The following is a 25,602-nucleotide window of genomic DNA, read 5'->3' on the forward strand; positions in this document are numbered from 1 at the left end:
CTGGCTTTCTTCTACACCTGTCAGCATTACTCGTCGTGTTTTTCAAATCCTCCTCTTCATCGCAGGTAGAGTGGAGGAGAGGAGCAAGAGGGTTCAGCGTGTGCACAGCGATGGCATGCTGACAGGGCAATAACCTCTTCCTCCTTAGCAAACATTTCCACATCAGTGCCTCTCTCGCCAGGCACACCGACATGGCAGCTCAGTCTCCAGTGGTGACATCGCAGTGAAATATGACAGTCAGCCCCGCTCAGATGATGCACCCAGTCAGTCAAATGATACAGCCAATGCTGAAGGAGGCTCTTCCTGGGCCTACAGTCAGAGCTAATGGCAGATAGGAGAACAAGGCGTGCTATGACGCGCTTATGTCATCTAAACATGTAATGTTCCTCCGTGTTCTGATACCTCTAGCGGGACTGCGTTTATGTTTTCCTGCAGAATGTGGGATGAGAGACGCAGTCAGTGGTGCTGCTCTGATCCCCTGGCTCTTATTGGCCTCTCGTAGGCCACGCTGCAGTCCAATCAATACCTACTCAATTACCATGCACCCAACATCTCATTCACGCTGTGGCCCCTGTGCCGGAGGGAAGAGGGAAGGAGAGAGGCAAGGTGAGAGAAGAAGTGACAGATGGATGGAGCTGAGAAAGGATGAACACGCGACAGCGAGAGATGTTTCACTCGCGCGCGCCGTCGAAACTCAATGTTGCATTCTCTGTCGGCGACAAAGGCGGAATAACGAGATGTTATAAAGAAAATCCCATAGCGATAAAGGTCAACTGCTCCTTCTCTCCTGCCGCAACGCCGGCTGAATTCAGGCTTTCACTTCAATAAGGCTGCCACAAGGAAATTAATTAGTTCACCCATAAAACGGCCCCATTAAAGCTCAAAGTTTTCTGATTTGACGGCTATGATTGAGCATTGTGACTATGTTGCCCCCCCACACACACACCACAGACGCACATTCATGAAACCATAATTAATAGCCCCGTCACAGCTGTCAGCAGCGCTCCCTCCTCATCTTTATGTAATATTACAAAAGCATGCTCTGGCTTACCTCTCTGTCATGCTGAGCAGCTCCAAATGAGAGCTGGCTAGTTTGACCTTCACAAGTGAAGCCACAGAGGGGAAAGTACTCAGTGGAACAAATATTGGTAACAGTGTTGCTCGAGAAGGCCTTCGACAAGTCGGCTGACAACTGATCAGGTCTGAACATGACTGTGTGTGTGTGTGTGTGTGTGTGTGTGTGCGTGCGTGCGTGAGCATTCATGCTATAACTGTCATACACTGTATAGTGTGTGGGCAAATGGAGTGTGAGCCTGTGTGTTGGTGACTTAATCGCTTAACTGACTTCCAAAAAAAAAATTATTTGACTGCCAGTGGTGCAAAGTGACTATGTACATTTACTCAAGTACTGTACTTGAGAACAATTTTGATGTAACTATACTTTACTTCAGCTACTTTATACATCACTACATTTCAGAGGCTAATATTGTAATTTTGACTCCAATACATTTCTATGACAGATTTTGTTGCTGATTATTAATATATCAAATATATTATGATGCACTACTGTTGGTTAAGCTATGTGGCAGCAGTGTGCAGATCTCTGCCAGGGAGTGCAGTGCAGGCAGGCTGTGTGTCCAGCATGCATGTATGACAGTAGTGGAATGGAGGGGAGACAGGACGCAGGATCCAAAACACCAGAAATATAAAATGTGAGTGTCAAAGTGAAAATGGCAACGAAAGTAACAACCAACATTAATGTGACCCAAGCAGAAACAAAATTCCAAACCGAAGCAGTTATTGATCACTTGTGGCCCCTACTGGCAGAGGAGTCGACAGCGAACGTTGGTTTGAAACAACAAAACAAACTGTCAACCTCCGCAAACACAAGAAGTCCTTCAGCATACAGTCATACATGTGCACAGTAGCATGCAGGATTATCTGCTGACACACACACACACACACACACACACACACACACACACACACACACACACACTCGACCGAACACATAACTCAGAGATAATTAGCTCTACCTTTAGCAGCTGTAACATTAAAGTCATCCTTCCACTTGAATGCATCAATAATTAACATCCAACAGTAACATACCACCACCCTGCATGGTGAGTACTTTTACTTTTGGTACTTGAAGTATATTTTGATGCTAATACTTTCTTACTTTTAGTAAAATTTGGACTAAATGATTTCATTTTACTTGTAACAATATTTTTTACTGTACGCTGAGGTATTACTACTTTTACTGAAGTAAGATGTGCTTCTTCCACCACGGTTGACTTGTCAGCTCAGCACTTTTCTTCACCGTATGCAGTGCTGTACGTGGACATAAAGCATCATTGTAAGTGACGTCTTAGCATCACTGAGTCGTCTGTGCCTTTCAAATGTTACTGCTAATGAGTGGATGGCAGAACTACAGGTGGCCCCCTCATGGCCAAAGAGTGCTGTGCTACAGTTCATTACAAAAATATAAGCTGTCACTAATCATTACTGTTTTTTAATCCTTATACATTTTGTCAATTACTGCACAGCTGATTTAGCTCAGTCACCGGTCTCTCGATCGCACAGCCATGAGGCTACGGTGAAAGTTACCTCTAGTGCTGAGGCTCTGTAATGAAGGAGGCCTGTCATGTGTGAGTGCCATCAGTATGCTTCACATAATCCCACCCCCACTGCTTCCTCTACATCAGAGGTCACTGCAGCATGTTACCTCACAGCTCTTGACTAGTTGCTACCCCTTGTTGCTAAGCCGAGAGAGCTGCTAAGCTTGTTCCTCTCTGGTGTTTTGGATCCTGTGCTGAGTACCAGCGACAGTGCACAACCACACACAACTGAGTGCTGCCATTTTGATGCTTTCACCACTGTCATGTTGCTCCTCAGTCAACAAGGGGGTATTATTCAGCTGCTGTGGTGTCACTGCGGAGAAGAGTGAATTCTTTAAATGTATTTATTTGAATTTATTTGTGTTTCAGGTTGTGTGTGTTATGTGGTCTGTGTGACGCTGTGAAGATGCTGATGGTGTTGCTGAGGTAACAGCCTTATTTTGACATGCCAAGGTGAGACATTTCACTATACAAACAGCCACTGGCGGGTCAGAAAAGCATCCAGCAATTCATCTATACTGAGCAGGCATTTGCCTTTCAACAAATACTATGAACATACGTGTTTTCTGTAAGTCATTTTTTTTGCCAGTGTATAGTGGGATTTTATGTACATCATGTACCATGCATGGCTCTGAGTGTGTGTGCGTGTAACTGTGCATGTGTGTGCACTCTGAGCCAGAGCCCACCACACACAAAAAGGCCAAAACATATGCCTTTCACAAAGAGTGGCTTGTCCAGTGTCTGTGGCTCAGATATAATAAAACATTACGCATAATACTGCAGAGAGTGCCACCAAAGCACGGCTGGGGAGCGGCACACACTTTTGTTATTTGAGTTTGATTTATTTATTCGAGCTTGTCGTGTTTCTTGTTCAGCGTCCTGTGATTTAAATAAAGAAAACCATTTATCTGCCTCTTCATTCCTGTTTGCAATTATTTACATAATGTTTTAAGAAGAAATTACCAGTGTGTATGGGAACTGACATTTAAGGTAATGCTTAAAAGGCATTACTGGGTGCAGCTAAATGATGTGCGAGATGAAAAGGTTAGGACCACCGGTGCCATCAAAGTAAAAAGTTATTCTGGAGTCCTGCCTGCAGCAAGCGGAGGAGTGCATGAGTGAGTTAGAAATTAAAGTTGTGCAATGCAGCTCTATTTTTTTTTCTTTTTTGTCATTAAAGGGTTTTCCTATCCAAAGCAGGTAACAAAAATCCACCTACCAGCATCCAAACATATGTCATTATAATTAACAAGCTTTAAAGATGCTGGTAGGTGGATTTTGTCCAGAGCCAGGCTAGCTACTTCCAAATGTGTCCATTCTTTGTGCTAAGCTAAGCTAACCAGCTCCTGGATGTAGCTTCATATCGACAGACGTGAGAGTGATATCAATCTTCTCATTTAACTCTCTGCCAAAAAGAAAATGAGTAGATTTCCCAAAATGCCGAACTATTCATTTCAAATGATGTTAAGCTGCCTCCTTCTGCCTCCATTAGTCTTAATTCTCCTCCCTTACATCCCAAACGTATTGACTACAGAAACTCTCAGAAAAGTATCTCACTGCAGCCAAAAGGGATCCACATAAAAATTAACAATCTGAAACAAGTTACTAGCAGAAAACACACCGGATGGTCCACGATGCTCTGCGCTTCTTCAGCGAGAGCTCTCTGCTCTGTTTCACTTGGCTCTGATTCACTTTCGTCACCTCCGTTTTCCTCATTCCCTTCCTGAGCATCCCAGAACACAATCTTCTGAGCTGCAATTAGACCCTTCCAATTTTAGACTTACTCGTTTCTTTTAATTGGGAATGTTGGACTGTGATTCTGCTTCATGAACGCACTGATGTAACAAACATTCTCCCCTAAGGCCACAATGTTCCTTAAACCTATCTGATGCATTTCAGAGCAGAAAAGAGGAAGTTTTCCTCTCATTTCCTTTTATACCTTCACTTACAAGTGGACGTCAGCAATCCAACTCATAGTTTTCTGTTTCTTTAAAAGTGGCTTTAATATTTTGGTCTAGAATAAATGGAAACGAAGGCCCCTCAGACGGCCCCTGGTCCTGGTTCACAAATCAAAATTGTGAGTCAGCGATAAAACCACTGACAGCAAATGCAGAGTGCTTTAAGGTCCACTGTAAAAATACTAGAGTGAAAATAACAAGGCTAAGATTGACCCAAAGCACAATGAAAACCATTCGTCCCCACCTCCCGCGGGGCTCAGCCTGCCTCTTCGTACAGCGGCAGAGATCCTCCTGTCATGGTTGAGGTTGCATGCTGTTCTATAAGCTCCACTCCGAAACGCCCACATGTTCACATATCTCCATTCACTACCCTTGCATGAGTTTTGGCTCACAATAAGTGTAGGTGTTGAAAGTGATGAAGAATTACAGTAAGTAGGACAACGGGCGAGGCAACAGAAACAAGAGCCGTGCCGCTAGTTTCCCTGTGATAGTTATGAATACATGAGCACATTTATCCATATGCTGATGTATTTAGCGCCAAACAGCAGAAGGAAAAAAAAAAACAGGGCATTGTTTTAAACGTTTGTAGCACTTTGCTGATTGCCAAATCAATCTGCCTCCTGTCGAGGGTCCAGATTTGCCCTTCTTCTCTGCCCACCTCGGGTTGTGTTCAGGCACGACACACCGTCCCCTAAAGAACGCATCTTGGCTGAGATTAGAGCACTCGCCTTATTGGACTGTGGAGACGACACAAACGCTGAGCTGAAAACACTCAAACCTTTAAGGCTGGGATGCTTTTAGGGTACGACGTGAAGGCGGTGAAATAAATAGTTTTAGAAGGTATTAATATAAATTGCACGAGGGGTTAAAGTGAAAATCCTGACTCATAGTTTAAATGGAGGTCCTGACAGTCAGTTCATCAGTTGATTGACAGGAAAATAATGTGGATTTGATGCTTGTCTCTGTTTTGACTGTAAACCGAATTTATTTCTGTTTTGTTTTATTGGGCATTTTAATTTTTTTTCCACAATTAACCGATTCATCATAAAAATAATTAAAATATTCAACTATGATGGAAATAATTGGGACTGCAAGAACAATTATTTTCATTATGGGTCGTTCTCATGATTATTTTCTGTGTTTCCAGTCAACAGTCATCCACATAATTTCCTAAAGCCCAGTTTGTTTGTTTTGTCTGAACAAAAGTCAAAAGTCAAACATATTTGTGTTTACTGCCATGGAAGACGAAGACAACCAGAAAATAGTCAAATTTGAGAGGCTGGAGCCAGTGAATATTTGCCTTTTTTGCGTAAAAACAAGACTCAAACAACTATCTGATTATGAAAAATTGACAAATGATTTAATTTACAAATCATTTCAGCTCTAAAGAAAACAAACTTTTGCAGCATTCAGTCAGCAAGAGCAATTCTACAACCAAACAGAAACAACCAAATCATTTTGTGAATTTGTAAAACTTCTTTACACTTAACAATTTTGAATTTTGCAAAGCAGCTCCTTGATAGTTAAATCAACCAACATATAAACATTGTGTTGAGGTTAGTGGCTATCAAACGGCATCATGAGATGAACATAGGATTTAAGTTTCCAAGGAAGATTCATCAGCACCGTTAACAATCAAATTTGTTCATCACTTAGTCAAATTGTTCCACAGGATCAAAAACGGGAACGCGAACATGTACTGACTTCATATTTTATCACACAATCAGACACCATGGATACTCTGATAAGGAGCGTGTCAGTGTTTGAATAAAAATTACTGCAATATGCAAAAGACAGTAAAGAGATCACTGGACTTCCTGAGGATCATCACAGCTTCTTTGCATCTACTGAAAGAGACACCTCACTTCTGAATTTTAGAAGCTTCAAAAAGACCAAACAGCTGCCTTTAGATTTTTATTTGGATCTGGTTGCATCAAACATGATTGCAGTAAGAACGATAGAGGCCTAATTTCTTCCACCCCCTGAGATCTTTGCTCAAACAAAACCATTAATATTCTTGAATTCTAGGTGCACGAACTGATGTTGCATCATTCCTCTCATTCAGACCCCCTCCCTTCCCTCATTCCTGCCTGCTGAGATACAGTGAGCATATGCAGGGCTTGGATTTGGCTGATTACATAATTGGAAATTTTAATAGTGAATATTAATCCACAATGGCCCATATTGGGTTTTATAAGCAGGCTGATCAGGATCTGCAGGCTCTCAGTAAGCAGCGACAGTCCACGGGCGATGAAGCTCTGGGCTGGAAGAGCTCTTAATATTACACAAGTGGCGCGGCTGACGCAGCAGAGCACCACTACAGCGTTCTCTAACGCTGTTCACATACCTACAGCACATTTTTTGGATTGCATTTTTAGCTGGTGACGTCATCTTAGATGCATTTTTGACACATAAGTGGATAAATTATTCCTTGACTCGTGCTTGTGTGCCAGTGCGGCAATCAAAAAAAAAAAAGAAAAGAAAAGAAAAGAAAGCCGTTGGAAATCCGGAAGGCTTCGGCCGCCTGCGTATCAACATTGCAGTCTGTGGGTAATTAGCTAGCTGAGCAGCAAAGCTACTGTGCAGCTCTGACTGAGCCTGCACCATGGCAACACACAGGGCTGTGTCTGAGCACATGCTCCTATCTGCCCCCCCCCTCCCCTCCCCTCCCCCCGCCTTCCTTCCTTTTCATTCCTCTTCCTTGCTGGCTTCTACCCCTCTCATCCTTTTCTGTACGCCACACCTCTCATTTCTTCACCTCTTTCTCCCCTCTTGCCATCCCCCCCTCGCTGCCCCTCTCCTCTCCTAATCCCCCCTCCCCTCCTCGCATCCCCTCTTCTCTTGCATCATCACAGCCCGAACTGACAACTGAAAAGGCACTCACTGGTTCACATTCGGCGTTACCGCTTTCCTCGACATTCTGAGCACAGAACTGAGCATTTTTATGACTTATGGCATCCAATCCGTCCAACCAATCAGAGGGCAGCATGCATACAACTCAATGTCCTAAAATTGACATTCATATACCACTACATTGAATTAATACCTTTTTAGGAAACAAAGTTAGTTGGATTACCTCATCTTTTTGATCAACACAACAACAAAACATGTTTATTTAATGTATCTGCAAGCTGTTCACTGCCAATGCAAAATGAGCAATCTGCATTCGTTATTGTTTCCCCATAGAACATCCACTCCTGGCAGCCAAAGCGTGAACGAAGAGATGGTTCGAGTTAGATAAGAAGAAGAAGATGTAGGAGAAGGTGACAGTTAGCTTAGCTTAGCAGAGCTTAAAGGTTGGAAATGGGAAATCAGTCTGCACAGATTAAACAAGCCAAAAATATATAAGCGTTAATTAGTGAGCTGGTGGGCTGATTGGTCAGACTCTTACTTCCAGTTTTTATGCTAAGCTAAGCTAAGCTAAGCTAAGCTAAGCTAACTGTGTGCTGGTGGTAGTTCCTTTTTTAACCTACAGACATGAGAGTGACATCAGACCTCTCATCAAGGGCATCTTGCAGCTTTAAAAGTATTAATGAAAAATGATTCCTCCTCTATGCTGAAGTGGACATAACATTTCATAAGAATGTGTTCTGATTTATTTCCAGCCGCTGTTTGAAGCACATTAGCACACAAACGTCTGCTTTGTTCTTCCCTCCCATGTTTCCGCTTGTGGGACTTCAACTTAAAAGCAGCTCTATCTGTCATTGTTGGATGGCAACAGTTGACCTTTTAAACTGCTGTTTATGAATATATGAATTATGAATATATTTATAATTTAGATTATCTTTCTAGATAATTTATGGGAAATATTCAAATGTCTACAGCACTCATGGTAGCTTAAAGCATCCGTAGCCAAGATTTTTCTTTACAACTCTCATGGGTTGAGGTGAGTATAAAGAAATGTAAGTTTGTGCAGTTTAATTTGGACAGATCCTACTCATTTTCTATGGAGAGCGGGGGATCGGCCGAGCGGTGCATGGAGGATACGGCACTGCGAGTTGACGGACCGGTCACCGTATTGGAATTTGCATAATCATGACTCGTCCTCAACTTTATGCAAATGAGCCTGTCCAGTGTGACACACCAGGCTCGCCAAAATCAGATCAAACTATCAATCAAGGGAGTGCTGATAAAACATGAATCAAGGTTCTGTTACTCCATTGCCTATTTTTGCCTAAAATCTTTTCAGACACATATTTTAGTGCACTGTTTAGCTGTAATATGAGAAGGTTTGTGACCCAACTGTGTGGATGAGCCAAAACCAACACACTGCGTCACCCTCCAGACGGAGCTTTCGGTCCAACGCGTTCAGATGCGTCCTCACCAGATTCTGTATGTCTGCTCAAGAAATACTTTTTTTCCTTCAGAACTGTGATATAATATTTAACTATACATCTAACAGGTCATTCACTTCATACACTAAAAGAACATCAGGATAGAAATGCAATTTCAAATGTTACCAAGATTTCTAATTATACAAAAATATGCCAAACATGCAGCATAACCACCTCTCATATACAGCACTTAGGTATTGTAGAAATATCATAATCTTAATGATGGTTGAAGATTTCTTTATAGTATTAGCCTTTATAGTTACACTGCCTGTCAGTCAAACATTAATTCAATTATGCAAAGTGTCTGACTGCACAACACATAAAGCTGATACACCAAAACATAAAGATAATAACATCAGCCATGAATGACTTTATTATTAGTGTACTGAAGGAAGAACGTGGCTGCAGGCTGAAAGGCTAAACCGCTGCCTGCTAAAGGCTGAAATTTATATTTGTATTGATCATTCACACTGTTGTCACTGCAAATAAAAACCTGAAAACCTGTCCAGTCTGTGCCGAACATGTACGAGGGTGCAGGAAAGGCTCAGCTGCAGAATGACTGAGCAAACCGAAAAATACTTAACATACACGTCACACAAGCGACAATCACTATATCTGAGTACTGAAACCAGTGTGGATGCTCCTCTAACGGCTGCAAGATGATCTAAGAAAACAGAAAAACGCAGCCAACATTGAACTGACGGGGGAAAATGTGAAATGAATATCTTCTACAACAAGAAATTAGAGTATAAAAAACTAATAGCATGTCACCACCATTAGCACATGTCTCCGGCTGGTGACTTTGAGAATTACTGTTCCATTAAGAGGCTGCTTTTCAAACCACTGGCAAAGTGGCTGCAAACCATAAACCAAAACTCCAGCCATAAAACATCCATCCTGAGAGCTACAGGTGACGTCACGCACACCATGTCCATATCGCTAGTTAGTGCTGCATAAGCCCATTTAAAGAGCCGCTCCAATGAAAGCCACATTGTTAACCTTATTGTTTACCTTACTCCTAAAGTGCCACTTGCCATTGTGTAGCATACAGTAGCAAAGCAGACATCAAGGAGAGGTTTGCGTGTTTGATGAGGTGCAGGTGAGCAGTTGATGTGCAGGCGGAGACAGAAGAGGCAACTATTTGCATATTCGTAGATAAGCGCATACAAAATGAAAGCAAAGGTGTAGATCTACATGTAAGACAGTTGAAGGATAAAACTTATAAATATGTAATTTTGATGAACAGAGATCAGTTTTTAGGGGGTTTAATCGGAGCCGGGAGAAAAACTTTAGAATTGTACTCCACACATAAATGTAATGACAGGAAGGAAATTTTGGATGTGGCTTGTATTGGGAAAGGTTGCGTTAGATTGTGAAGAAATATTAACAAAAATGCACAAGTTACACAGAGGGAAACCAAAAGTAATAAATCTATGAAAGCAATTTCAAGGCACAGATGTACTCAACAGTGTAATAAGATGTATGATATTAAGCTGGGATTGCTCGTATTGTTTATATCCGTTACGGGGTGAGGGCACGCTCTCTCTTTATCTCTGACGCTGAGATTGAGATGTGTGCTTCTGTTTTTCCAAACTCAGTGGGTAGATGGAGTCGATTTCCACTAATAGAAAATAGTGACTGATAATAAACAGAGGGACATGTTTGAGGGATCATCAGTGAGTCTGTGCACATAGAACAGACATATGTCTGGAAAATATTAGCCGTCCTTTCGTCTTGTCAGCTGGGGGGAGGGTTGGGGGGACAGAAAGTCCAGTCCATGTGAGCCAAACATATGCTGTCACAATATACTGCATGTCTATACTGTTCACATACCAAGGAGCCACAAAATGCTCAAAACAGCTGACTGTTTCTTCCCATTTTTTGGCCAAATTTTAACAATAACGGTGGATTTTGTCCTAAGAATCTTGAAAAAAAACAGTGAATTCCATTAATCCAGTTTATATCTGCACAGGTGAGTCCAGACCTGGAAAAATTCATCAGGATTACTGAAATGATTTATACTAATATGGACCAAACAAAAACAAAATAAGCGTGATGTTTACTCACTTCAGAGTACAGTGTAAAGAGAACAGTAGCAGTATGGTATCATATGAAAGCATGGCAAATTCATGAGTCATTACAGGATTTTCTACACAACCTGGTTCTTATTTTTAGTTTAGTTTTTTGTCCTATTGGTGAAGATAACATATTACTTATAAGCATAATGAGATATGGGCCAAGATGTGTGTTTTGGCATGTGGTCAAAGGCTCCATCAAACATAAGTTTAAATTCTGTTTAATTCAAATGCCCAGTCAGTTACCAGAGATGCTACTGCTGTTTTGCCACATACAATTCTTACCAAACTCAGCTTTAAACAATGAGTGACCAGGCATAGATGTGTTATTCCTTCAAAGCACTGCATGTGCATAACATATTAAAGTACACTAATCACACTGAAGCACAGGTCTGCAGGTCTGGAGTTGTTTGCTGCTGCAGCATCCTCTCTGAATACCGCTCTGCACCCGAAAATGAAGCCTTTGATTCGTATGATGCATGAAAAAAGAAAGAGCGGAGGAGGAGAAGGGCAGTGGAAGACAGGAGGGGGATGATAGAAATGAAGAACACTGAAAAAAACAACAACACACACACACACACACACACACACACACACACACGCACACACACACACACACACACACACACACACACACACACACACACACACACACAAATGAGAGGCCAGACCAAATGGCTGAAGGGCTGCTTGGATAATGCATTAGACAGAGATGGCACTCAGAGCAGCTACACATGGTATGAAATGCACTGCTTTGCCAAATGTCCTCCACACACACACACACACACACACACACACACACACACACACACACACACACACATGTTCCCAGAAAAAGGATGAAAGAACAACAAACATTCTGTTTTCTGTGCAATGATTTACCCCCACCCCACCCAAAAAATGCGAACATTGGTTCACAAATTGGAGCTCAAAATGCTCCCCGTACATCTTGATGTATAGCAGGATTTGAACTACCTGTGTTCTAGCTGTCAGTGCTGTAATGAATGACAGGTTAGACGGTGAACACTAGAAGACTGCGAGGCTTCATCGATGTATACGTGCAGGCTAAGAGAGCAAAGAGCACTGTGTGAAATAATGGTAACAAAGCCCAAAACGTGTTCTCAATGAGTGAGTGAGGAATAAATCTGGCATTGTTATGAAGCAACAGCTAACAAGGTGTTCCTAATCTCCAAGAGGATACATGAACATCTGTGAGCGACTGACCTTAAAACTCACCACCGCCGCCGAGTATCGAACCTCAACTCTTACCGATAGAAACATATCTGTATTCGATGGACAGGTGGTGAAACTTGTGTGAACTAATATGCTCAGCAGACATTTTGACTTGTCCCAGTAAAGCCGTGGCAGAGTGCCAGTGAGCCAGCATGCACAAGACCAGAACCCTGAAACTGAAGCAGCTTAATGGAATTCAGCCATCATTCATTTGATTATTTACACCTGTGCTTTTCCTACTGAGACATGTCAAAATGTCTTCTGTGCGTAGCAGTTAGCTAGCTAGCATCTGGTTTGGCTGTGTTATCTAATGACATGACATGCGGATAAGAATTAATTAATATAAATGTGCTGAGAATACACCGCTGATTCTCAATTAAAAGCCAACCAATAGCTCACGAGCACGAAGTAAGAAAGGTAAAAATACTGAGGAGGGCTGAAGTTACTGAAGGCATAATGTACATTTCCACAGCACTAAATCCATTTGCACAGCAACAGATTTCCACTCTTCTGCTGTGAGTTTCTCCTCTGTCAGAAATGCTCTTTTCATTCATTCATTAATTCCATTCGTTTCTACTCCATCATATTTTATCAAGTCCTACGAATTTACTGTAACTGAAACTAAACACTTCCTGCAGATGTGTCAAATTAAAAGCCAACCTAGAATGGGAGATATTAAGCTCTTTGAGCCACAGGAAGGCTCTTAATGTGAAACATCTGAGCAGGAAGTGTTGGGTTTCATTGACTTAGAAGCGATTTAAAAACTGCATAAAAAGGAAGCGACTGGAAATAATTGGTGAATGAAAACAGTATTTCTATTAGAGGAGAGGGGCGGGTATGACATGACTTTTGCTGTGCTGATGGAATTAGTGCTGTGGGAATGTACACAATGGTGAATTTGTTAAGAAGATTTGTTAACATGCAAACACGGAGGAAGTTTTGAGTTTCTTTAACAGCAAAAGGGACGATCAGAAAACAGGAAGATGAAAATATGATAAGATGTATTTATAAAACAGGAAGACTACGTCTGATTGAAACAGATCGTTGGTCAGTACGCAGATTCACAAATATTTACACACTACTCATCAGACACTGCTCATTAACATAATAATAACATAACATATCATTGCTTTTTTATTACTTAGAACCTAATTACGAGTTATTTGCATTCATTATTCAGCATTTAGCTCCTGTTTCTTTGTTCCTGTAACCACTACTGTGTACCTTTTTGTAAAGTGTTACCAAAATAACAGCTGATATGATGGTTGAATAAAAGCAATAAAAGCACAAGCGCTGTTGAAAGCACCCACACACCCCCACAAAAATGAAGAGGAGTCAGAAGGCTTAGGGACTAGCTCTTCTCTAGTATTGATTGGATATACACATATTCCACGGCAGCATGTGGGTGATGGAGCTGGTGTATCTTGCTGCTAGCACATTCTCGCTAAAACGAGTCTAGCAGAGCAGAAAAAAAGCTTTTTTTTTTTTTTTTCATCTGTACGTTCAGCGTATCACACACTAACGTCTGATTCTTTTAATGACAGCTACAGCGGTACGGCATTAACATCTCATTCCATCAAAGGCGCTGTGTCCCTCGCTTCTCTCTCTCTCTCTCTCTCTCTCTCTCTCGCAGAAAATCTGATGCTTCCATCGCTGAATCAGGAGTCCACTCTGCCCGACACAGCGCAGTCACATTTCTAGGCCAGTTGCTACTGTGATCAGCAAAAACCTCTAAATAAAACAAAGCAGGCGAGCAAACAAACAAACAGCGTTCCCCTCCCTTCTGCTTTCTTCTCTCCTCTCCTCCCCTGGCTGGCAGCGAGAGCCAGGGAGGGGAACAGGCGAGCTGATACGGGGCTGAGCCCTGGCAGGGCCTCTGACAATGACCATATGGATCACAGGGGCATGGCAGCCACAGCTTCCAGCAGGACACACACCTCCACACACACACGATCTGCAGCTTCAGGCGGCTGCACCTGCAAACTGTGAAAAAAAAAAAAGCCTATACATCACAAAGCTGTAGCCAAGATGCAGAAATGAGTGAACCACTTGATGGGCATTAAATCTGCACTGGCGGAGGACACAACACATTCCTGTGGATCCTGCATTTCGCAGAGGGCCTCCATGTTGAAACAATACGCAGAGATTCAGTCCGTGCAAAGGTAAAGAACAATAGAGCTACTGAGTGGAGGCTTTTAAGAGAAGTGTAGGAGGTGGGATTCAACACAGTGCAGGTCCTGGGTCACATCTATAGCAGCTCCCATCACAGATCAAGCTCTTCAGCTCCCATAATGGTGGCTCGGCTGTCAAAGTTTCCCCTGCATGCTCACGTCGAGGTCTGACTTTTCTCAGGCGCTCCGTCCCCGCCCCCCCCTCTCACGGCGTATAAAAAGCTAACTTTTGTCAAAGTGCACATAAATATTGCAGTGCACCTTGTCTCCCTTGTTTCGTAGTGCATTTCCCATGATTCACCATCCTCTCTTTACCAACGAATTTTCATGGGTAAGGAACACTTTGTTTTTGGGTAAAGGTCTGTGTCGGGCATGGGTGTGTGTGCTGATAGTGTACGTGTGTGTGGGAGAGACAGGCGAGCGCAGAGGGGAAGATATGATGTAGGAGGTTTGCTCGCAGACAACTGAAATGAAATTATGTGCTCTGATTTTGCATGAGTAAAACGGACTGTTGGCATCTCAACCATAATTCAATTTTTGTGGCAGTTTGAAGAGCTCAAATACACCATTTTAAAAAATCAGTGTCAGTGTGATCGTTAAGTGATGATTTTAACCTCCATGTGTCCTTTTCTTTCATGTTTATTGGAACATATTGATTCAACCAACAAGTGAATTTTCAACCTAAATATCCTTTCTCTTTTTGCTATATTATACACAAGTGAGCAAGCCAGGGTGAACCCGAAGCTGCTCCTACATGTAGTGCTTCTAGTCAAATGTGCCATGGACGTAAAACACATTTTGGATTTGGACTGCTCTGAATTTGTAAATTTGCACCACATATAACAGCCGTTTTGGAGCTATTTTCAGTCAAACAGCACTGGTTGATACAGGTTTCCTGTACAAAGCCTGGTAGCACTTCAACATGCTTGAAAAGTGTCGAAGCTCATTAACACTATGACAAACTGGATTTTATTGCCTGAGTCTTGCAGGAAATACAGGTCACACAAAGAGCAGAGGTTCCTGAAATCCACTTACTCTGATGACTGCAGCTGTTCTACATTCTGCCTGGAACAACTTGAGTTCATAACATCATAAGACTTTGGAGTAGATTTAAGCACAGGTATGTTTAAAGCTACTCTATGGAGGATTTTTAATGTACAAATACAGCTGTTGGCAAGAGGTGTAGATGGGAAGAGTCGGTTGAGTCCATTTTTTGTGACAGCTCACAACAAGAGAACTAAATACAAACTAAAAAGCGCATTTTGAGAAAGTTGGAGGCAGAAGCATTAGACATTTTGCATCTCTTGTTGGTTTAATTTCCTTTGGTCTGAAGCTAAATGGCTGAAAATGAGCATACTGCACCTCGCGCACTGCCGGCTAAAACAGACAAGTTAGAGACAGACGCGATAACGCACGGCAAAACCGTACGAAATTTGGAGCACTTGTGTGTAAAAGGTTTCAAAACATTTCACATTGTTTAGTTGAATACAGGCTTCGAGCTGCAGTGCAGACAGATTTCGACGAATTATTCCAGCTTGTTTTTGCCTGTGACTTGTGGTGAGTGTGGGAGAGAGGGAGGGACAGCGTGGGCGGAGCGGGGTCCTCAGATGAAATGCAATCTGATGCTAGGCGTAACACCGAGGCTTAAAAGTGATGTCACAGGTTTTATGACATCACAGGTGCTCTGATGTCACTGGTGGGATGAGGGCAGACAATAAAACCATTTGTCTTTTTATTATTTTGGGTGCTGTGTGATATTTTTACACATTTGCTAAAGCAGAGAATATGATGTTTACCTATACAGTAGGCTACAAAATGAGTGCACATTTAGTCAGAAAGGCGCCTTCCTCTTATTTCCATTAAACTCTGTAATCATATCTGAAACGAGCAAAACATTTTGGAGCATACACATATGCAAAAAACGAACAAACAAGTCATAAAAACTTAAAGCCTTGGAAATCAGAGGGCCAGAAATGTCACATCTAGCAACAAGTACCTCCAGAAATATGACCAAACGGCAGCTTGCATCACATCACCACCTGTGACATGAAGGAGATCTGTAGCCAAATTTGTGAAGGTAAACGAACACATGTTGCAGGTCTATTAATAAGAAGCTCACCGCTAAACACTGCTTTCAAGGTGTCCATATTGCCGGAGGTCAAGGTTGCCTGGCCTTATGAGGAGTCGTCCTTTCATGAGTGCTAAGACTCAGGGAAGATGGAGCAATCCTTGGCAGTCACGTGAAAAATCTTATTGGCTCATATTTTGGCAGAGCATCATCCATCCACCACTGTACGCCTTACAGCTTTTCCCCATTCTTAATTTTCCTTTGAATGCAGCTCTCACCTGTGAAAGTGAGGTTTCTAGGTATTTCTCCTGTTTTCTATCACTACCATCCCCTCTATTCCTACTTTACTCATTGTCATAAAAGGCAACCCCAAGTTGGGGATCTGCCACTTAAAAAACAATCATGCAGCAGTTATGTGCCACACTGGACTGAACGTATTGACAGGAAGTGCACCTGCAGGTGTAATGAAAACGGCATCCATCCTGGCCCTGATCTTTCACACTACATTTTAAAAGAAAACGTATGGACATGCCGAGCGCACTTTCATTCAGATCACGCATGTCTCGCCTTTTTATTCTAAGACAAGCTCATAGATAAATCTCTCTTGATCTGATGAGAATATTCCAGGTTTTAGATGGAGCCTTTCAAGATCACAGTAGGGGATCCAGCTCAAGACATTTGGACATGGAGCACATGTAAATCCCATCCGTTAACACTCTCTGGGTTGCTGTTACAGGGATGGCAAATCAAATCCGACCCAATGAAAATCTCATCAGACAGATGTACAAACCAATGACGCCGATGACTCAGTGTGACTGTAAGAGACACGCACACAAATGCACATGTGCGCAAACACTTCTGATCAAGGCTTTCAAGTCATAATCACCTATGGGAGCGTTCGACATGGAACGTCCAACGTGCCTGTGCATTCATTTAAAACACCACTGCCACTACAGAGGCCTTTTATAAACAATGGGTCTGGCAAAGCATTTTGGACCAAATCTTGATGCTAATAAATAAAGTAAAATCCAATTAATATTTAAAGCTAATCACAGCCACAGAGCTGGAGAACACACAAAGACAGCTTGGAGCCCGCAGGGGGAAAGAGGGAGCTTTCTGACTACAGCTCCCAGTAGACTGAGGTCTCTACTTTTCTCAGATTTAAATTCAAAAGCTCTTGTTTTAAAGAATGTTCTATAATCCCAACTGGAATCATCCACAATTATCCAAGCAAGCTCTCGACAAAAGCGGCACAATCGTTTAGTAAATAGACGACAGGGGGAAAAAAATGAATGTGGCATCATTATGTCCTGGGGTGTCTAATGATTTTCTCACTCATGCTACATGAAATGTTCATAGCTACAGAAGCCATTTAAAAATGTCAATGATCCAGCTGTAAAAAGCCAGCTCAGATAATTCTGAATGACTGTGCAAGGTTATTGCTCTTCATCGTGCTCGCATCCAAAAACACGAGTTGTTATGAAAGCTATAAGGTAATAGACGTGTGCGGCTGGGCGTGTGTGATTACTGCCCTGCTCTCCGGCTGTGTATAGGTAGTGGGGGAGGGGCAGCGTTCACATTTCCCACCCAAGGATGAGCAACGGTGACTGAGGAGAGCTGCAGGGGGGGTGGGGTGGGCGTGCATCTCCATCCATGCCATGCTATATAGCCCGTTCATGTGAAGGGGAGCACACACTGGCCACTCACGCGGCTGTTTTAAGAGATGGAGGGACAGATGCTTGTCCACAGTGTCAGGGCCTCGCTTGCTTTCTCTCTCTGACAGCACCACCAACTGCCTCCTCTTACATAACCCCCTCCCCCTCTCCAGGCCCACTGCCTGCCTTTATTGGCTTATTTCTCTCTTTTTCAACCTTAGCATTTTCACCCCACTGACTGTTGCCTTTCCCCCCCATCATCCATCGCTGATTCGTCCTCTCCAATTCCAGCTCTTTTTTTTTTATTCCAACGTCGATACTCTTGGACTGAAGGCGTGAATGCCAGGTTGGATATGTTCTTTACAGAGTTTTTGTGTGGTGCACATTCGCATGTTACAGCAAGGGAGCAAGGATCCTTCGAAAGGACAGGACCAGATAGGAGTGGAGTGGCTTATCCATGAACAGGGCTGTTTAGGCAACATTACATTCCTACATGAATCACGATGCAGTCCAAAAACATATTTCATCACGTAGATATAAATTGGTTCATTCTAAGTTGGCTATAGAACAAATATGATGGAGATGAGCAGGAGAAGAATTAGGTGGTGATGGAGAGTAAAATCTCCATGTAAGCAATAAATGCTTACATAATCACATCTGCTGTGAGCTTTCAAAATGTGTGAAATGAGCCTGATTGGTCTGGATGCAGCTGATAAGAAAAAGGCTCGCAAATAAGATTTTAATGCAACAAGAAACCAAGTGTCAATCTCTAAAACCTCTCCTTGGCTGGAGTAATCTGCTAATATCAGCCAGGTTGCGGCTCATATGTGGGCTCAGCTCGGGGGGATTTCTTCCACTCTGCCACTGAAATTTCAGCCTCCATTTTACCCCTGTGCTTCTTCTCACCTTCCCTCTTCCGAATGCCTCACATTTCTTGCTCAAAACGCGATCAGACATTAACGGAGGAGCTACAAACAATGCAGCGGCTTCCACTTGCCGCAAATGCGAGACTACATAGACACATACTCATGCACAGCGAGAACCATTCCTTGAATCTCATGCTCAGCGAGCTACCCTTCCCCCACCCAAGCTCACTCTCATGCTCACATACGTGCACCTTGTTTAATTAAAGACTGTGCTTCTGAAGCTGTTCTGACCTTTCATCAACTGTGATTTATAAATACATGTAAATAAAGGGAGATATCTGAAACAAAATGGAGCGTATGTAAAGAGGCGGCTTCATTCACACTGTGCAGCATGTATGACAGGCAGCGTTTGGACACAGATTACTGCTGATTCTCTATTTTTCTGGCAACACGTACATTATTCTGTGATTCTTTGGAGCAAAAAGGCTCGCTGAAAAATAAGAGGCCAAATAAGAACTGAGCCGGTATCAGGGATCGATTTCATCATCTCCTCCTCTACTCTGAGCAAATGAGACACAATCCTACAATTAGAGGATCCCTGAGAAATCTATCTCTGACATGTAATTTCTTACAAAGTCAATATGTAGTGTCAGAGTTACCTGCTTGAGAGAGAACTTGAAATAATTGCAAACTGCATCTCAGTGCTGCTTCGGTGAATGGAAATGCACCATTTTTTGGCCTGTGGTAACTGCATCAGCGTGAGCCTTTGACGACATACACTAGGTGTGTTAAATCTATAAGCATTAGTCATCTGCATCAAATCCAAACATGAAGATCATCTCCATGTGTGTGCAGTGGAACTGGATCAGTCCTGTTCTGTTCTCCTTACTCTGCTTCCAAGAGAGGAACCACAGTCAACAAATGGGAAACGGGAGGCTTGAGATGAATACTAAATATGAATTCTCTTCCATAAATCGACAGCCTCAGCTGATACGCGATGGTCTCCGTTTTACTACAGCAAGCAGCTCATCTGATCCCGGCTTCCCCTGCCAGGCCCCACAGGCCTGAGCTATCTGACAGAGTGAGGAAGATGACTTACCTGGTCGTACCACTCCCGGTTGGTACAGGTGCACTCGGGCCACCATCCTCCTTGACCACTGGAGTTGTTGCCATTTACTTTGGGACCACCCTTGGATTGGCCCTTTGGGTTGGGGCCTCCTGGGCCCCCACCAGACATAATCTTGCCCTTACTTCTCCCCAAAGTGCCCCCGCCTCCTCCCATGCTTCCACCTCCCCCCGAGGCTGGAGGGGGTAAGGTCTGGCCTCCCCCGTACCCAGGCGGGTATCCATAGGGCTCGGCCTGCCAGTCTCCTCCATACGACGGTGCGTCCATCCTACGCAGGGCAGCCATACGGGTCACCTCATAACATTCTGGGCACTTGCAGCAGTGGTGGTGTTTGTGCATGCTGGCTGTGCTGGCTGGGCTGACGCTGAGCTGAGCGGCGTGGCACTCTGTCTCTGCTGCCTCCTCAGATCTCACACAGCACGCTGTGATCGGCTCACAGAGCGCTAATGCCGACGGAAATAACACTAATCACAGGAATTTCTACAGATTTTCCCTTTTTCGTCAAATCCTGTCACTCTCCGCTTTATTCCTCTCGGATGTAGAAAAAAAAAACAGATCGAGAGGGACGGGAAGCAGCAACAGGAAAACAAAAATACAAAATGGGCACGTAGTCTTTGTCCTCTTGACGTAGAAGATCAAAGGAAATACTCAAAATATTGTATACGACCACACAATCAGAGACCAGCCCCGATGATAGAAATTTCCTCTTGCTTCTCTTGGTTCACAGTGATGCGCATATAAATTCATAGATATATATATATTCTTTTGTTTATATATCATATATATTTACACACACAAATACATATAAAAATATTAATATAAACAGACAAGCACAAATACAGATATGTACAGGGATAAATGTATATATATAAATATCTATATGCGTGTGTACAAATATATATATAGATATATAAACAATATGTATAAATAAATGATATCCGCAGATGAAAATCTTCCTCTGTTAATTCTTGGTATCTTCCCGTTCGGTCAAAATCTCACGTTTTTCCTCCTGCGTTGAAAATCGCTGTCTTGGTCTCTCTGTCTCTTTTCTCAGCCTGCAGAGAGGAGCTGAGCACTGGATCGCCTCTCAGCCAGCTTGCCCTAGATGTGGATTATTCAGAGGGATGCGAGCAAGCAAGAGGGAGATGGAGAGCGAGCGAGAGTGAGTGAGAGCGGGAGAGAGAGAGAGAGAGAGAGAGAGAGAGAGAGAGAGAGAGAGAGAGAGAGAGAGAGAGAGAGCGAGAGAGGCAGGGAGGGAGGGAGGATGGGGGATACGTAGCAGCATCCCTCCAGCACCTCAGCCCTGACAGCCACAGCCAATCAACTAGCAGCGCTGCCATCAGCAGCAGCAGCACCAACAGGACTGAGCGCTTCACTAGCTGCTCTTAAAGGGGACGCAACACCTAAACCCTCACTGCTGCCTGCACTTGGGTGAAAAGGTACTGCTTCAAAAATCAAGGCACAATGGAAACACTGCACTTGTCTTCTTTCTCAATAAAAAAAGGTCATGAAGTCATAGCCTGCAACCTCCCACTGCCGACCCTCGATCCTGATCCTCTAAATGTGAGTCTGATCCATGTTTTTCATCAGACCAATGCAGCCAAAATCCAACTCACAGCGAGCACCCCTGTCCCTCTGACTGGTCACTGGTCACCTCCACGGTCATCTCTAGTTCAGCTGCAGACCTAACAGCTTTCTTGTACGCGTGATTGACAACCTCAGGCTCTGTGTCACAGCACACATCTGTAAATAATCTCACAATGGAAGCAGGTGCAGCAGATGAACATCCCTTTTCTCCTGAGCATCACTAGACCTTCCTCTCAACAGAGGATGTCTTTGAATCACACCGTGCATTACTTTACATCGCTCTCTATCCCTCTTCCTTTTTTAGTATTACTACTGGCATAGCAGCAGTGCTGTTGAATTATTTTATCGTTAAGCCCTGCCCATGTGCAGGACTGGGTCAAAATAAACACGGTGAGAGGAAAACTGCGCTCCTGAAGCCCTGTTTGAGAACCATAGGGGAAATATTTTATGTTCACAATGATGACATCAACACATGTGTACGAAACCAACAAGATTACACGCTTGGGCTTTTCGAGTGGGTGGAGGAAGAGATTGCGAGTGAGAATGTGTGAGGGGAAAAAAGACAGAAGGAGTGACTATATGGCTTTCATGTATCTGTGGCAGTTATATTTTCAGTAATGCGATAGGACTGCCTGTGAACCATTTTGCATGCTTATGTATTTGTGGGTTGATCACAGCTAGATATAAAACATCCTGACACTGAGGGTGAAGGCTTATTTTTCAGAGAACTAAGAGGGAATGTTAGAGTGTCGCCATTAAAGCCCTGCATATATGCATTATTAATGAAATGTGACGGGGAACGGAGCTGGGTGTGTCTGCATGGGGCAGAGAGTATATTTGTTCATAGTCTGCATGTTACAGTGCTCTTACATGAATGTTAGCGCCTTTCAAGTGTTTTGATTAACATGTAACACACGGTGCCTTTAATTTACATGTATGTTAATGTATATCTGTGCACCCTTTCTGTTAAACAGAACAGGATTTTAGGGCTTGGGCACACTGCATTGTGTTGCAGCTCTACCAGGAGGCACACACAGCAGGCTCAGCCACACTAAATTACATGCAACAGTAACTGTCTTCATTATAATGGTATTCCTTCGCTGTAACCCACAGAGATTCACCTAGCAGAGAGCAAGAAGAGGAGAAACTTGGGCATTTTTACACAGAGACCAGAAACCATTCAATGCCCCAAGTTACATTGTCGGATGCGGCCACAAACCCTGCTGAAGCCAATCAGAGCGGCGAGGCGGGGCTTTGAGGCAGCGGCTTGAAAGGACGATGTAAGCATATCGATCACAGCACACATGACCGAGCACATGTTGCAACCATCCTTCCCGAGCCTCGCTCTGTCTCTCTTATAAACTGTCCACATCGCATTTACCACTCAGCGCTGTCAGAGGGCTTGCAGTGCAAAAATAAACACACACTGTACAGCACACAGAATGAGGCAACGGCAAGCAGCATACGCATAACACAGGCAGGAGAGATGGACACAGAAAGATCCTCTGTACTGAATGAACACAGACATACCATCTGTATGTGTGGGCGTGCACATGCACACACATCGGCGATATGAACTGTGGATGTAGACATATTTAGTACCTCTAAGGCAAAGAGACCTCTCCCTTTAAATATTACATAATATAAAATATATTAAAAATTCGGTGGGTCTTTTTAGAGCCAATCAATTGCTGGTTTTGTGGATCAGGAGGACAGCAGGAAGAGGAATACAGGAAGTTAATATGCACAATTAAATTAGAGCTATTACAGAGGACAGAAAAGGTCTTGAAGGTTAATGCAGTGTTGCTATACAGTACATGTCTTGTAAGACATGCAGTTTTTCTATGTAAAGATATCTAAATACTTCTTCAATTATTCTTCTTTAAGAGTAGCCACTTCAGTCGCAGTAGCTGATTATGTGAAATTTAGCCAACTGCAAGCTAATACAGGTGGCATAAAGCCCACATTAGAACAATACAGTGTAATAAATACCACAGGTTTGGTTAGTCTCAATTACACAGTTATTTTTGAGGTTGTCGTTTGCAGTGTTCTTGTATTAGATTACAGGATATTGTCAAATTTAATCTGCAGTTTATAAAGTAATAAAGCTGTCACCTATATGTGATTATTTTTCCATCTGTGACACAGTGCCAAGCCGAAAAAGCAATATTCAGTTACTGGTATTTCTTCAGTGGCTAGACATAAATATCAGAGATGGAAAAACGTAAAACCGTCAACCACCAACCCTCAAACCAAATGTGGCAATCCTTTAGTTCACCTTCAAAACTGAATAAAAAATGTGGACAAATATGTCCCAATCTAAATGGACAGTGAAAAACCTTTATGTCATAATCACTGAAACAACTTAACGTCCTAAACGCTGGAGCAGCTGCACAGTGGGGTATGATTGAACTGTTACCTTGTAATTACACTGTGACTCTGACCAAATTCAATAACTGCTCCTATCCAAGAGAAAGCACAATAAGAACAACTTGCTTTTAGTAGACCCAGAAGAATAGCAATCTTGTATGAGTCAGTACAATATAAAAAACAGACATTCACCTGACACATGTCCATACACGGATATATACAGCATGTGTATACATACATGCACGAGTGAGTGATGTTTGAGTGTGTGTGTGTGTGTGTGTGTGTGTGTGTGTGTGTGTATCAGTGTGTGCAGTCCTTGATAAATGTTGTGCCCAATTAAACAGCTTGGACTGGAAAGATGTGGATCAACAGCATTAGGTGATTTATCTTGTGAAATGAAAGCGCTGACCTCTGACCTTCTGTTGACAAGTGAAAGAGAAGGGACCCGTGATTTATGGCATAAACGGGGAAATTATCCTGTGCTTTTGAACAGAGATGCTTCTCCGCATCCCACCTTGCAGCTCCCCCAGCACTCTGCATCAGCTGAGCATCAGCCTGCATGGCCCTTATTACATAAACCCACCTGGACACCCTGTAACAAACATACACACGTATACACACACATGCTATCGTAATGAGCGTTACAACCCCCCAACCACTGCACAGACCATGTATTGAGCTTTTCAGTCATTTCTAGGCATTTCTCCGAGAAGCTATGTGACTACTCCTTCGTCACCTGACCGGATGCAGCACCATAAAAGGACAGTCGGTAGTGAGGCAGTCTTAAAGAGGCAGCTCCATATCAGCATGTACTAAGCTGCTCTACTGTAGCCTTAACTAACTGCAAGAGGGGGTGAGGAAGCTAGTCTTATAAGTCTCTCTCAGGCATCATTACATCTTTGCAGTTTCTTGTACAAACAGCAGATATTGAAAGAAATCAATCCCAGAATATGGGAGAATATTTGAGGTTAATGCTTCCCCTGCTCAATGAATCGTCGCTTAGTGAAGTGCGAAGGTGTGGGTGGGTGGGGCGGGGGGGTTCATAGCAATGGGAAAGGAGAGGCAGTGCAAGACAGAAAGTCAGTCAGCCCGACAGGAAGCCAATCTAACCTGCTGAGGAGCCACCACGATGCTCTCCCAGCGATGCAGATGCAGAAAACAAAGGCTACACGGCTAAGACTCCTATTAATAGGCCTCAGTGGCAGAGAACAGCTGCTCCACCACACACACCAAACGCAGCACCTCCAACTGATGGAATAATGAGAGAGAGAAGCATACACACACAGCAAAATGAAAGAAGGAGTGGAGGGAAATGAGGCAGACAGGAAAAGAGGAATGCAAGATGGCAAGAGTATATGGAAGACTGGATCAGAGCTGCATGGCTATGGAGCAGTCTTTAGCTTAGATGTTGTGCATGCACGAAACACAGAAGCGGAAAGAAAGCGAGCTATGAAATGGGGTGCAAGTAGGAGGTTAATAGACGAGCCGGAGACAGACAGGATGGTGAAAGCAGCTGATAAAAGATGATGAAGGTGCTTCAG

At 43.1% G+C, this 25,602-nt stretch overlaps 1 protein-coding gene across 5 annotated transcripts in view; it reads right to left on the minus strand.

Annotated features, from left to right (window-relative positions):
• The window catches only part of dlg3 (discs, large homolog 3 (Drosophila)), a 57,549-nt gene extending 36,331 nt beyond the window's left edge, over window positions 1-21,218 (minus strand). For 4 of the 5 annotated variants that reach the window (XM_076738862.1, XM_076738863.1, XM_076738861.1 and 1 more), the window contains exon 1: window positions 20,078-21,209. In XM_076738862.1, coding sequence (XP_076594977.1) covers window positions 20,078-20,443 — 366 coding nt within the window. In that variant the 5' untranslated portion in view covers window positions 20,444-21,209. Of the gene's footprint in view, window positions 1-20,077 lie in introns of all 5 variants that reach the window. The other variant, XM_076738864.1, reaches the window with a different exon arrangement.
• Between the last annotated feature and the right edge of the window lie 4,384 nt (window positions 21,219-25,602).

This window comes from Chaetodon auriga, chromosome 9 (genome assembly GCF_051107435.1).
Source record: "Chaetodon auriga isolate fChaAug3 chromosome 9, fChaAug3.hap1, whole genome shotgun sequence".
In the NCBI taxonomy this organism is placed as follows: Eukaryota; Metazoa; Chordata; class Actinopteri; order Chaetodontiformes; family Chaetodontidae; genus Chaetodon; species Chaetodon auriga.